We start from the raw sequence: 12,565 nt of genomic DNA, 5'->3' as shown, positions 1-12,565 counted from the left end.
AGCGGCCAGCAGGTGTCCCTGCACCGTGGCTGCACTTCTGCCACCCGCACAGGCAGGTGTAAGGGCGCGGGCTCACTCCCGACCGCTGGCCCAGGCCAGCACTGCTCAGACACACAGGTGGAAAGCAGCCAGGGACGTCCCTCTTCACCTTCTTACGGCCCCACCAACAGGGAGACAGGGCACCCGGGGAGAAGGAACGGGCTGTCAAGGGCGCCCTGCAGGCCAGGAGATTCCAGAGTCACGTGAAAGGAAGAATGTTTAAACTTGGGAATATAGAGTAACATCTTCGCACCCTCTGTAGGGGTCCCAGATACAGAACTGGGCACATCCTGCTTGGGGCTGGAGCAGCTCTGCACACAGGGGCGACGTCAGAAGGATGCTCACGACAGCACTGCCCAAGACTGCAAAGATGGGAAACAAACAAACCCATGTCGGGCATTCTGATGGCCCAGCTGTCTCCCCCAAGTTCCCATGTTGAAGCTCCACTCCTAGCACCTCAGACGTGGTTGTGTCCAGAGGCTTCAAAGAGGGGATTAAGCTTCAATGCGGTCATATGGTGGGCCCTGATCCAATAGGACCGGTGTCCTCATAAGGGGGCGAGGACACAGACACGCTGAGGGAGACCGTCGGGGGACACACATCGAGGTGAGGGGTCTCGGGAGCAGCCAACCCTGCCAACACCTGGATCTCGGATGCCCAGGCTCCAGGACCGGGAGGAAGCACCTCCTGTCGCTTAGGCCACGCAGCCTGAGCAGGTGCGCACGGGCATCTCTCCCCACGGCCCATGTGAGCAGGTGCGCACGGGCATCTCTCCCCACAGCCCATGTGGCCCCCCCTCACGGCTGCACGGCTGTGTCCCGTGGCTCGGTGCTGAGGGCCCCACCCACTTCGCGGGAGGGCTCAGCAGCTCCCTCAGGCCAGGTGAACGGAGGGGAGTGATGCGCACCACTAGTGGTTCACAGCGGTCCTTCCCCAGTCTCTGCGGTCATGGAGAAATGTAGCCAGTGGAGCCCTGTTGGCACGACCCGAGGCACCACAATGGATGGGGTGGCCACGATGTGGAGGTTCTGTTCCTGCAGCACAGTCGGCCCGCCCTGACCAACACAGCGCCAGCAGCCTGGTGACCGCACTCCTCGCTGCCGGACCTCCAGGCTGTTAACAAGGCGGTGACCCCCACTGGGCACTCAGCCTTACCCCGCCCCCTTGAGGACGGGTGATTCCAATGGCTCATGGTTCAGCCGAGACCATGGAGCGAGCAGCCGCCACCTGCACGCGGGCCAGGGTTCAGCGCGCCCAGAGGCCTCCTGCGGTTCACGGCACCTAGAATGTCTGGAATCACAGCAGAAAATCTGCCCGTACCTCCCCATGGTGCTTTTGTGACTTTTTACCGTTAAATCTTTAATCCACCTGAAGCACGGCTGGCACATAGTGAGTTTCACTGTTTTCCAGACAACTGACCAGCTGCTCCAAGTCCTCTCACTGAATGATCCACTTTACCCCCATTAATTGGAAACAGCCCTGCCAGCGTGAACTAAACCCCTGTATTTATTCGGCTTTATTTACAAGTTCTCTGCTCATCCTTCGATACCAATTTCCACGTCCTTTCGTTCCTGCAGCTTTAAAAAATGTTCTGTATCTCACAGTACCTCATCCTCAACACTTCCGGTGTTAGAAGTTTTCTTGGACACGGGCGCTTTACAAACCCTCCCACAGTGCCCATCGTGTCCCAGCTTTAGAAAATGAGACCTCCGGGTATTTCCAAGGGAAGCGAGGGACAGACACAATGGTCTGGAATGCACGCCCCAGCACAGCCCACCCTGAGCACATCCAGCAACCCTGCCAGGCCCAGAGCACCCTCCTCCGGGTGGGCTGCCTACGTGGAGGCAGTGGCCATGACCCAAGGGCCCTTCTCCTGCCACGCACAGCAGAGCCCCCTCTCCTGGCCCTCTGTGTTCCTTCTCCCCCCAGAGGAGAGCAGCTGGTCATCACATCTGCCCAAAGGCAGGGCACAGTGCCAGCTAAATATGGGGCAGTCACTTTGCGGAACCATAGGCGCTGCCAGTCTGGAAGGCCAGCGCCCTCCCACCCTCTCCGGACCCCAGGAATGGGTGACCTTGCCCTCACAACTGAGGCCTGCCCTCCCGTCCTTTTCTTCATGGCCAGGGCACACCAACAGAACCCATTTTCCGCAGGTCATCTGTCCAGTCTCTCCCCAAAGCCCCCGGGCCTGCCGTTGCAGATGACCCTCATGAGAGGTATGCTGGACCATAACCCGAGCCTGCAGGAGCCGTCTGGGGCCCGAGGGGGAAAAGGCCCCCAGTGAGACCGGGGGTCAAAAGGGAAGATGGAAATCTTGGGCTGAGGGAACTCACTCCAGGTCCACTAAGTGGAGACGGGAGAGGCAGCCTGTGCAGAGGGCTGCTGACTGGGCCACCCGCCCCAGAGGGCAGCTCTGGGGCCCCAATGTTGCCAACGACATCAGACCCATACATGGGCCAGGCCACAGCTGACCAGGACAGCCTGCAGGAGGAGGGCCCGGGCCTGAGCAATAGCATGGGGGCAGCAGTGTGACCAGGCTGGGCTGGAACATCCAAATTCCTCCACTGGATCAGAACCAAGGGTGCACACTGATTTCTTATCAACTTGCTTGCTTCGCTTTGGGGCTACATCAGCTTCCCACCTACTTCTAAGACTCGCAGCTGTTTTACTTATGAGGTGTCTGTGCCGTAAAATAACTCAGAAATAAAACCACCTGAACCCAGAACATTTTCAAGCAAATTACTAATGAAGTAATCCCAACAATGTCTATTTTACTTAAAATTTACCATTTGCTTATTACTTTCCTTCCTAAAATGACTTTCTGATTGCAGTTATATTTCCACTTCGTTTTCTTTCCTATTCTCCAGGAAGGTGTTTTGTTTTCCCAATTATAGGACCCACAGGGGCCTGAAATGTTTGCCTATCTGTCCCTCAGAGCAGATGCACTGTGCCTGTCCTGTGCTGACCTGGGCTGGAGAAGCCTCCCAGTCAGCTCTGTTACTAGAAAACCCTCCCTGTGCAGAGCAGGTACTCCTTCACTCCACCCTCGGCCCTGGGGACTCACAGCCCTGGCCTGCTGCCTGCTCACTTCACCGCTGGCCTGGAAGATAGTTCTCAAGGCCACACCCCTCCCACCAAGCCTCCCACTCCCACCCATTCAGCCAGACCCTGCAAGGATCCAAGTCCCTGCCATGAACCACACCTGCAACGCTGACCGGGTGCTCGCGGCTGGGCCCAGACTCTGCTCCCACTGATGGACAAGGACTCACTCAGCCATGGATCCAACCCATGTTTAATAGCACCGACTGTGTAGCAGGGACACGAGGTTGACTGATGGAGCCCTGCCCTAGGGACTCACAGTCCATCCAGAGGCACAAGTCATTACAGCGCTGGGCGTTGAGTGCTGAAGCAGCCAAGTGCACGAGTGGGCGTGGAGGCAGGATGCTGAAGAGCAGAGGGGAGGGCAGCGCGGGCCAAAACAAGACTAGATGCTAACACTGCAGGCAAATGCCTGAAAGGGAGCTGAGACTGGCAAGGAGGCCCCCACTCCACCCTCCTGCTTTAAAGCTGTCCCAGTGGGCCAGGGCTGCTGGTAAGCCCGTACGTAGGGAAGCACCCTTCTCTGCCAAGACACCCTCCCACTTATACTGAATAATGAAAGCAGCTGCTTCCTCCACGCAACCTTCCTTAACTTCCAGTCCAGAGGATAGGGGACACAGGGAGCAGAGACTGGGGCAGACACCACAGGAGTTAGATCCAAAAGGGCTGGCACAGCGGACCCAGTCCAGTCCCAGCCAGCAGTGAAGGGGGTGGGTTTGTGGGGGACTAGTTACAAGGACTGTACAAACTTGATGGGGACTGATCTACGCAATTCTTTCCAACTAGCGGGAACAGGCCAGGTGAGAAGGCGCTTCCCAACAAGGTGTTGGGATGCAGCCAAGAGCCCAGTGGGAGGCAGCCTCTGGGCCACTGAGTGAGTTGGAGAATGAGGGGCACAGGGCAGAGGCCACTGTCCTGCTGTGCCCTGAGGTGGGAGTTTAAGGGGAGCTGTTTGTGCTCAGACATGGCAGACGCCAAACAAGTCCATCTCCTGCCCAGCAATGGGGCAAGTGGACAGGGCACTACCTGGTGCACCCCATCTAGAGTTAGCTGGCAATACCCCACTGTCCTGACAGGGGGGCCGTGGGGTTCCCTGGTCACGCAGACCACTTCATGACAAGGGGGCACTGCCATACCTGCCCAGGCCGTGTTCGGAATCCAGTGCTGTGGGTTGGGGCGTGGGACAGAATGGTGGCTCTCCTAGGGTGGCTGGGGTGTCCACTGTCCCCTCTGGGGTACCTAAGGATGCCTCCTGGCCTGCCTCTGTCTCAGAAACCTCCTCCTTTGTTTTCTGGGGTCCTGGACCCCCTGGGTTAGTGGGACCTGGTTTCTGGGCAGGGGGTTCAGCAGATTCTGCAACTGCAAGGACAGGTTTGGGGGCCGCCTCCCCTGGCTGGGAAGAAGATGGCCCCACGGGACCAGGACCAGCACTGCCTGCAGAGTTGGACAAGGCAGAAGGTTCCACAGGCCCAGAGCTGCTCTCCATGGCTAGCAGCTGCTCAGATAGAGCATTTCTAGATGTGGAATTGGAACTAGAAACAGTGGGGGTGGCCAGAGCAGCGGGGACAGACCTGGGGGGAGTGCCCATGTTGAGGGCTAAGGCCTCTGAGAACCTAGCTAAGTACTGTCTCACCACAGGCAGCTGTGGGGCCACTGGTGGCTGGCTCGAGGCCAGAGGCAAAGAACAGGGCCCTGCAGCGTGGTACTCAGCAAAGTTGTTTGGGTTTTGAATAACTTCCTCAAGATCCTGGCAAAAAAGCTCATAGTTGTCAGGCAGGGGCAGGTCCCCATCGAGGTAGGGGGCTGCCCACGCCCGGGCTCGGCCCGTCAGGCGCCCGAGGATCTCGCAGACGCGGCTGAGGTTGTCCCGGTAGTGCTCAAAGCGGAAGGACATGTAATCGCCCAGCTGGGCCAGAAAGCGGTCCAGCAGCCAAGGGGAGCCATCGAAGGTGCCTGGGTCTGAGCCGGGCACCCAGTGGAAGTCCACCCTGAGGGGCCGCGGGCCCATGCGCATTGCCGGGGGGCCCCTCTCCGCGGGCTTACAGCCCACAGCACCACTCGCTGAGCTCTTCTGCTCCATGGTCGTGCGCACACACACAGGGTCCCCACAGCAGGGCCGCTCAATCCAGGGATCCACTAGGGGGGTGTACGCAACCCCAGGAGTGGCCCCGTCCTCCTGCCAGGGGTGTGCATTGGCGTAGTTGGCTGCCGCCCGGATGGGATTGCGAGGGCCCTGGCGCCGGCCACGAGGCATGCTGGGAGCAGACAGGAGCTGTCACGTCAACTAGAGAAAGAAGGGGTAGAGGAGGGAGGGACGGCGCCCAGAGGGTGGGCAGAAGCGGCGCGCAGACACAACGGGACAGACGGTTGCGAAGGGGTGCTCCAGGCAAGTGCTGAGCGGGGAGCTGACCACTGCGGCCTCAGAAGAGCTGAGAAGAGCTGATGGGACTGTCAGACGCAGGCCACCATCCGAGGCGATCTGTCCAAAAACAAGGTGGGAAGAGTGGGAACTAGGCCCAACCACCACCACTGGGCAGCCGACCCTGGGCCCCCACCAGGAGCTCTCCATGCAAGGGGGCCCAGAGGCCTGCCTGGGAGGTCCCAGAAAGCAGGTACACGCCACCTGGGATGTTTCAAGGGCAAGATGTGATGGCGGTGATGTCAATCCCAGGAGGCCAGATCAGGGGGCCAGATCAGATCCCCCTGGGCTTCCTTGGACAGCCTGGATGGCTGTCAAAGAATTTCAGGAGTGACAATAACAACCTTCACTGACGGCTCTAGTCATGGCCAACAATGACCCCTGATGAGGCTCACCCCGAGGCACGGTGGTGAGTAAAGTCACTCGTCTGTGGCCACACACACCAACCAGTTAGTGGCAGAGGCAGCTGACCCCACCACACATCACCACGCCATTTACAAGCTACGCTTCACAGTCCTGTGAACCGTATCCCAGCCGCCCAAGCACCGTACTGTCAGGTGCAGAATGTGTCATAAGATCTTTTTACATCACAGCCCCAGAAGCATGGCAAGCACTACCTGTGTGCCTTCCAGCTTTCCCCCCACCCCCACACCCGTCCTGTGTCTCCCAGACTCATGTCGCTACTCACAGTGCAGCCACCCCCACCCCAAACACATCCTCCCTGCATTCCCCTCCCTGTCAACAGCCCAGAATCCGAACCCGAGTTAAATTCCACTTGCTCTGTCTACTCTCCCCACCCCAAGGTGGTCCCTGCAAAGGGCCTGGAGAACAGTGACCATCATCACCCCTGAGCAGCCCAAAGAAACGCAAAACAAAAAAGGAGGTGCAGTTCCCGTCGGATGCAAGGAGTCCTCCCGCAGTCCAGCCTGAGGGTAGCCACCTCCCCAGTCTCCCTGCCACACGAGGTCTACTCCTGGCCTGCACAGAGCGCTCTCTGCTTCACTCCTCCTGGCGCGATTTCCCCAACAAGCCCTCCACACACACACACACCCTGCCCCCCACTGCTCAACCGGCTCCCACCTAGGGGCGCCAGTCTGCACTCACCTTCGGGGCGGCTTCCCACGTGTTTACCTACCCCCATCTGCGGGAGCTCCTCCAGGGGGCACGGCCTGTTGGTCTTTCCGCCCAGGACCTCCCAGGGCGGCCTGCAGCATTCGGAGCCGCCAGGGGCCCCAGCACCTGCCTCCCCAACCCCCAACGCTGGTGGCGAGGCGGGGGGTGTGGGTCTTCCACCCGAAAGCCCGTCCCATCCTAACACTAAAAACACGCTAGGGAGGCAAAAACCGAAGACAGCAGGTAAATGCCGTCCAGTCCAGTTCCTCACCGAGCGCTGAAAAAACGGTGACCACGAACCACTCCCGCTCCTGCCCCCTGTGAGGGGAGGCAGCCGCTGCCGTGCGCGCCCGGGACCCCGCCCCGCCTGGCTCTCACTAATTCGGGGAGCGAGGTCCCCAGCCTGCCGGGCGCCGAGGGACCCGGCCCTTCCCCGGGACAGGACAGCGTGCGCCCGCGGAGCCGAGGCCGCGCCCGGTTCAGGCGCCGCCGCACGAAGCCCACCTACCTGCGGCCACGCGGCGCCACGACGGTCCGGTTCCCTCGACAGCGAGTCCGAGCGCACCTACAAAACGGACGAGACCGGCCGCCGTGAGGCGAGGCCAGGGCCGGCGCGGACCGGGGTCGGGAAGGGACGGAAGGGCGCGGACCCCAACACACTAACCCGCCGGCCGCTGCCAGCGACCCCAGCCGCGAGCAGCGCGAACCCCAGCACCGCCTTGTCGTGCGGCCACGCCCCCTGCGTGCGCGCGGCCGACCCCTACGTCCCCGCGCCGGCTCCCGAAACGCCCCTCGCTGGCCTCCCAGCCGCGCTGCGCCTGCGCCCTGCGTCGTGAAGCCTCGGCCGCGCAGGCGCTTCCGGGCCCTGCCAGCGGGGCAGCAGGGCGCGAGGGTTGATGGGAGGGCGCTCAGCCGGACGCCGCGCGGAGTGCCACGAGAGCAGGTGGGGCCGCGTGCGCAGGCGCAGGAAGGGCCGGGTCCGGAGGGCGGGCGGGGCCGCGTGCGCAGTCGCCGGCGGCGCGCTGCGCTGAGGAACGGCTCGGTGCGGCGGAATCGTGGCGCCCACCTGGCTCTAGCTGGGACTCAGGGACAGACGCGGCGACAACTGCACTGAGTTAGTGCTGAGCGTCAGGAGGGATGTTGGGGGCCGAGGGCACCTGGGAGGGTTGGCACAGAGGGGCTGCAGCGTTTCCTGGACGGAGTGCCCGGAGAGTACCCGTAGCTGGAGACCAGCAGGGGCCGGGCGCGTACGTGCGCCTAGGAGCGACGGGGCGGGGCTGGCCCCGAGGACCGTCCCCTGAGGGGCCCGGTTCCCTCGCCGTGGGCGGGCTGGCTCGACTCACCCCTCAAGGCTGGACCCTGAGCGGCTGCTCAGCCAGCGCCCCGGCACAGGAGGCGCCGGTGCGGGGGAGCGCTGTTGCCCTACGTGCGAGACCTCTAGCACCTCGTGCCCCGGGCCCCCCAGGTGGGGACAGGTTACCAGGGCCAAGGCGGCCGAGGTCACTGGAAGTGATGTAACACCAGCTCCCTTTCTGCCCTGGTCTAGCGACTTCTTTCATGAAACCATCTCTGAAATGTTATCTGCATTTACAGCCAAACTCACTTGCTTTGATCCTTGAAACAGAATCAAAGATTACACTGTACCTTCTCAGGGTTTGTGGGGCTTTCAGCAGCCTCGCCAAAAATAATAGAGGTGGCACCCAGCCAGGAAACGCCTCCTGGAAGTGTGAATGAAACTTGTATTTTTCGGTTGTGTCTTTCCTAATTGACCTGATAATTTAAACTTCCTGCTTCAAAGGAGAAGGGGAGTTCCCGACAGAGTTCCCGACAGTTTGGCAGCTAAGGCCAACTCAGGGCAGTCAGCAGAGAGTGGGCAGCGGACTTGTGCAAAACACCCAACCACACCCACCCAACTGGGCCACACCATCAGAAAATACCTTTTTGGGTCCAAAACTTTATTTTGTTATTCAGGCCATCTTCTATGTATATATATATTTTAAATTGTGGTAAAATATACATAAAATTTATTTTAACCATTTTTAAGTCTACATTCAGTGGCACTAAGTATATTCATATTATTATGCAACCTTCACCACCATCATCTCCAGAACTTTTTCATTACCCCAAACAGAAACTCTGTCCCCATTAAACACTCCTCCTCACCACCCCTTTCCCAAGCTCCCAGTAACCTCTATTCTACTTTGTCTATATTAATTTGCCTATTCTAGGTACCTCGTATAGTTGGAATCACATATTATTTGCCATTTCACTTAGAAGAATGTTTTAAAGGTTAATCCATGGTGTGGCACCTATCAGACTTATTGTTCCTTTTTAAGACAATAACATTCCTTTCTACATATATACAACATTTTGTCTATCCATTCATCTGTTGGTGGACACTTGGGTTCCTCCCATCTTTTGGCTGTTGTGACTGATGCTGCTGTGAATGTGGGTATACAAATATCTGTTTGAGTTCCTGCTTTCAATTGTTTTGGGTATGTACCTAGGAGTGGAATTGCTGGGTCATATGGTAATGCTATGTTTAACTTTTTGAGGAACTGCCAAATTTTCTACAGTGGTTGCATGAGTTTTCATTCCCGCCAGCAATGCACAAGGGTTCCAATTTCTCCACATCTTCACTAACAGGTGTTCTTTTCTTCTTTTTCTTTCTTTTTTTTTTTTAAAAAAAATAATGGCCATCTTAATGGGCGTGATGTGGTACCTTGTGGTTTTGATTTGCATTTCCCTAGTGACTAGTGATGTTGAGCATCTTTTCATGTGCTTACTGGACCTGGATGTGTGTTTGAACTGGGAGGCCCAGAGGCAGTCGTCAGGCTCTGAAGTGTTCAGGGTTGGTGTCAGGTCTGTGGCTCCCCAGAGCCAGGGCAGCAAGGAAACAGGGACACGCAGCCCAAGAGGTGACGCCAGCTGCCTGAGGACTGCCAGCCTGTTAAGCCTGCCTGTGCTGCTTGCCCCTGGACCTTCCTCAGGGCCCGTCCCTAGAGCCAGCTGGTGGACAGCAGAACCCAGAACCATTCCTGCCATTTCTTTGTTCAAATTTGCTCTGGTCACTCCTACCTTAGTTCTTGTAGTGCAAGCAATCACTCCAGCTGTCACCTAAGTGTCTTCATTTCTCCCTCATTTTTGAATAATACTTCTGGGTTGGCTTTCTTTCTGAATGTAGATTTCATTCCATTTCTTCTCACCTTCATTTTTTCGATGTGCAGTCAGACACATGTAACGTGTCCTTATTCCTCCAACTGTTCTCACAGTTTCCTCTTTGTCTTTGATTTTCAAGAGCTTGACTGTGACATGCCTGCCTGCCTGGCTGTTTGTTTTTATGTTTATACTGCTTGAGATTTGTTGGGATTCTTGGATCTATAAGTTGATCCAAAATTCATGAAATTTCAGGTCATCATTTCTTCAAATTTTTTTTATGCCCCATTCTCTCTCTTTTCTCCCTCCGAAGCACGATTATATTAAACTTTATTTCTTTTTTTAAAAAATAATTATTTATTTATTTGGCTGTGCCGGGTCTTAGTTGCGGCACATGGGATCTTTGTTGCTGCATGCAGGATGTGTGTTGCGGCGTGCAGGATCTTTTAGTTGCGGCATGCAGGCGCTTAGTTGCGGCACGTGGGATCTAGTTCCCTGATCAGGGATCGAATCTGGACCCCCTGCACTGGGAGCTCAGAGTCTTAACCGCTGGACCACCAGGGAAGTCCCTAGACTTTCTACTGTGGTCTCTCAGATCCATATTACCTCTATTGTTACTCTCTATTCTTTTGATTGGACAATTCTTATTTATTTGTCTTCAAGATCATTGACCCTTTCTTTTGCCATCTCCAAACTGTTCTTAAAATCCGTTAAAGTTCATCAAGTTACATTTTCATTTATTGTTATACTTTTCAGTTTTAGAATTTCTATTTGGTTCTCTTTGACCATTTCCGTTTCTCTGCTAAAATTCTCTGTGGTCATTCATTATGGCCAATTTTTCCCTTGAGGACTTACATATATTTATAAAAGCTGTTTTAAAATTTAATTCCAGGGACTTCCCTGGAATCCGCCTGCCAATGCAGCAGACACACGTTCGAGCCCTGGTCTGGGAAGATCCCACATGCTGCGATGCAACTAAGCCCGTGCGCCACAGCTACGGAGCCTGCACTCTAGAGCCTGTGAGCCACAATCACTGAGCCCGCATGCCACAACTACTGAAGCCCACACGCCTAGAGCCCATGCTCCACAACAAGAGAAGCCACCTCAATAAGAAGCCCGCACACCGCAACAAAGAGTAGCCCCTGCTCTGCAATTAGAGAAAATCCGCACACAGCAACAAAGACCCAATGCAGCCACAAATAAATAAATAAATAAATTTATTTTTAAAAAATTTAATTCCAACATCTGGATCATCTTGGGGCTGGTTTCTAGGAACTGCTTTCTCCTCCTGGCTAGGAATCACATTTCCACGTTCCTCACACATCTAGTCATTTTTAGTTGCGTTCTGGACACTGATGGCATTTTGTAGAGCCTTTGGAGTCTGTTATCTTCTGAAGTGTGTTGGCCTTTGTTTCATCAGGCCTTCCACTTTGAACTTTTGGAGGCATGGTTTTATTTTTGTGAGGGTGGCTCTGTTGCAGTTTTGCCTTTAGTCCTACACAAACCCGTTAGTCTTGGAACCTAATTTTTTCTCCCAAGGTGTGGACTTGCTGTAGTTTCAGGGGAAAGCCCACAGTGCTTGCACAGCCCCTGTGACTTGGTGGGACTTGAGATCCAAACTCTGTCCCCCTGCAGTGGATGATCACTGAAATCTCTGCTCTCTCTTCCTTGAGTCTCGCTCCGACACGAGCAGTTCAGTCATCAACCAAGGATCTGACGGGAGTTTACATGCAGGTTTTCAGGGATTTTCTCCCTCATTTCCAGATGCTCTGGCTGACCCCAGCTATTCTCTGGCACCTCAAGCCAACAGGACTACAGCTTCCTATTCCCATTCTGGTCACTGGTGCCCTGCCCTAGGGAGGGCCCTCAGGGGAAAAGCATATACACGCAAATCTCACTCAGTACATTTCTTTTTCCAGTGGCTGGATTCCCTCTAGATTTTTATTGCTTTTGGTTGATCTTCAGTGCCTTCAGACAGTATCTTTTCTATTTTGTGTGGAGCTGATCACTTTTATTTGCAAAAAAGTTAGCTTTATACAAGCTGCTCAGACACCACCCAGACCAGCCCCTCTGCCCCCTGTACATCTGTCTCCAATAGCACCAATCCAGCTACGCCTGCCTGTATTAAGACACACAGCACCTAGTGGAACACTTGGAGCAGACCTGGCCTCCTGCTACCCTGTGTGGCCCTGGCACATGAGAGCTGGAGGAGGAAAGCTGCAGAAAGTCAGGTCAGCTCTGAGCTGCACCCCTTTCCACGGACACATGGTGTGTGGAGCTCAGACCTTGCAAAGCAGGCTCCTCGGACCTGTCAGGATGGAAAACACAACGTAAAGGCTTCACACCCAGGTTCATCAACAGCTGTGCCTCGAGCACCTACTACACACCAGGCACCATGCTGGGGACAGAGACACGAGGAAGGGAGGCTCCTTTAGGGCAAGAGAGAAACACCATTCCAGGAAGGCTTCCTGGAGGGAGAGCCTTGCACTGAATCATAACCAAGGAGGGGGGCTGGCCAGGCAGAAGGTTGGAGGCACAGCCTGGCAAAGGCTTAAGGGCCAGGCGAGTGCCGTGGGGGAAGTGATCCCACTCTCTGCCTCCCCGCGGCAGGACCTGGTCCTCGCAGCCCTGTAGGGCAGGTGGGGAGGGCCTCCCGGTGCAGTTCCTCGCCCGGTGTGCCCAGGCATGCACCTCTGGGAGGAGGCAGGCGCCGGGCGGGCCTCTGACCTGCAGAGAACG

General features: G+C 56.2%; 2 protein-coding genes and 1 long non-coding RNA gene across 5 annotated transcripts in view; 1 reads left to right on the top strand and 2 right to left on the bottom strand.

Annotated features, from left to right (window-relative positions):
- The window catches only part of GNB1L (G protein subunit beta 1 like), a 44,420-nt gene extending 37,103 nt beyond the window's left edge, over positions 1-7,317 (bottom strand). The window contains exon 1 of one of the 3 annotated variants that reach the window (XM_012535267.3): positions 7,179-7,317. The gene's annotated coding sequence lies outside the window, so the exon portion shown is untranslated. Of the gene's footprint in view, positions 1-3,241; positions 3,377-7,178 lie in introns of those variants that run through there. The other 2 variants (XM_049698242.1, XM_033439555.2) reach the window with 2 other exon arrangements.
- RTL10 (retrotransposon Gag like 10) lies at positions 3,314-7,319 on the bottom strand. Its single transcript, XM_004276076.4, has 2 exons — positions 7,179-7,319; positions 3,314-5,617 (listed from the first exon to the last, which is right to left on the bottom strand). Exon 2 carries the CDS (start codon positions 5,390-5,392, stop codon positions 4,250-4,252), a length of 1,143 nt encoding a protein of 380 aa, XP_004276124.1. The 5' UTR covers positions 5,393-5,617; positions 7,179-7,319; the 3' UTR covers positions 3,314-4,249.
- Positions 7,320-7,481: 162 nt separating this feature from the next.
- On the top strand, positions 7,482-11,035 carry LOC125961294 (uncharacterized). Its single transcript, XR_007471808.1, has 2 exons — positions 7,482-7,613; positions 10,719-11,035. It is a non-coding gene; the product is annotated as an uncharacterized LOC125961294 (long non-coding RNA).
- The last annotated feature ends 1,530 nt before the right edge of the window (positions 11,036-12,565 follow it).

The sequence above is a fragment of the Orcinus orca genome, chromosome 15 (genome assembly GCF_937001465.1).
Source record: "Orcinus orca chromosome 15, mOrcOrc1.1, whole genome shotgun sequence".
In the NCBI taxonomy this organism is placed as follows: Eukaryota; Metazoa; Chordata; class Mammalia; order Artiodactyla; family Delphinidae; genus Orcinus; species Orcinus orca.
This window is presented reverse-complemented; position numbering and strand designations above follow the sequence as displayed.

Bases quoted from the DNA above. Each gene is read 5' to 3' on its own strand.
- RTL10 (XM_004276076.4), bottom strand. From the start codon at position 5,392: ATGCCTCGTGGCCGGCGCCAGGGCCCTCGCAATCCCATCCGGGCGGCA.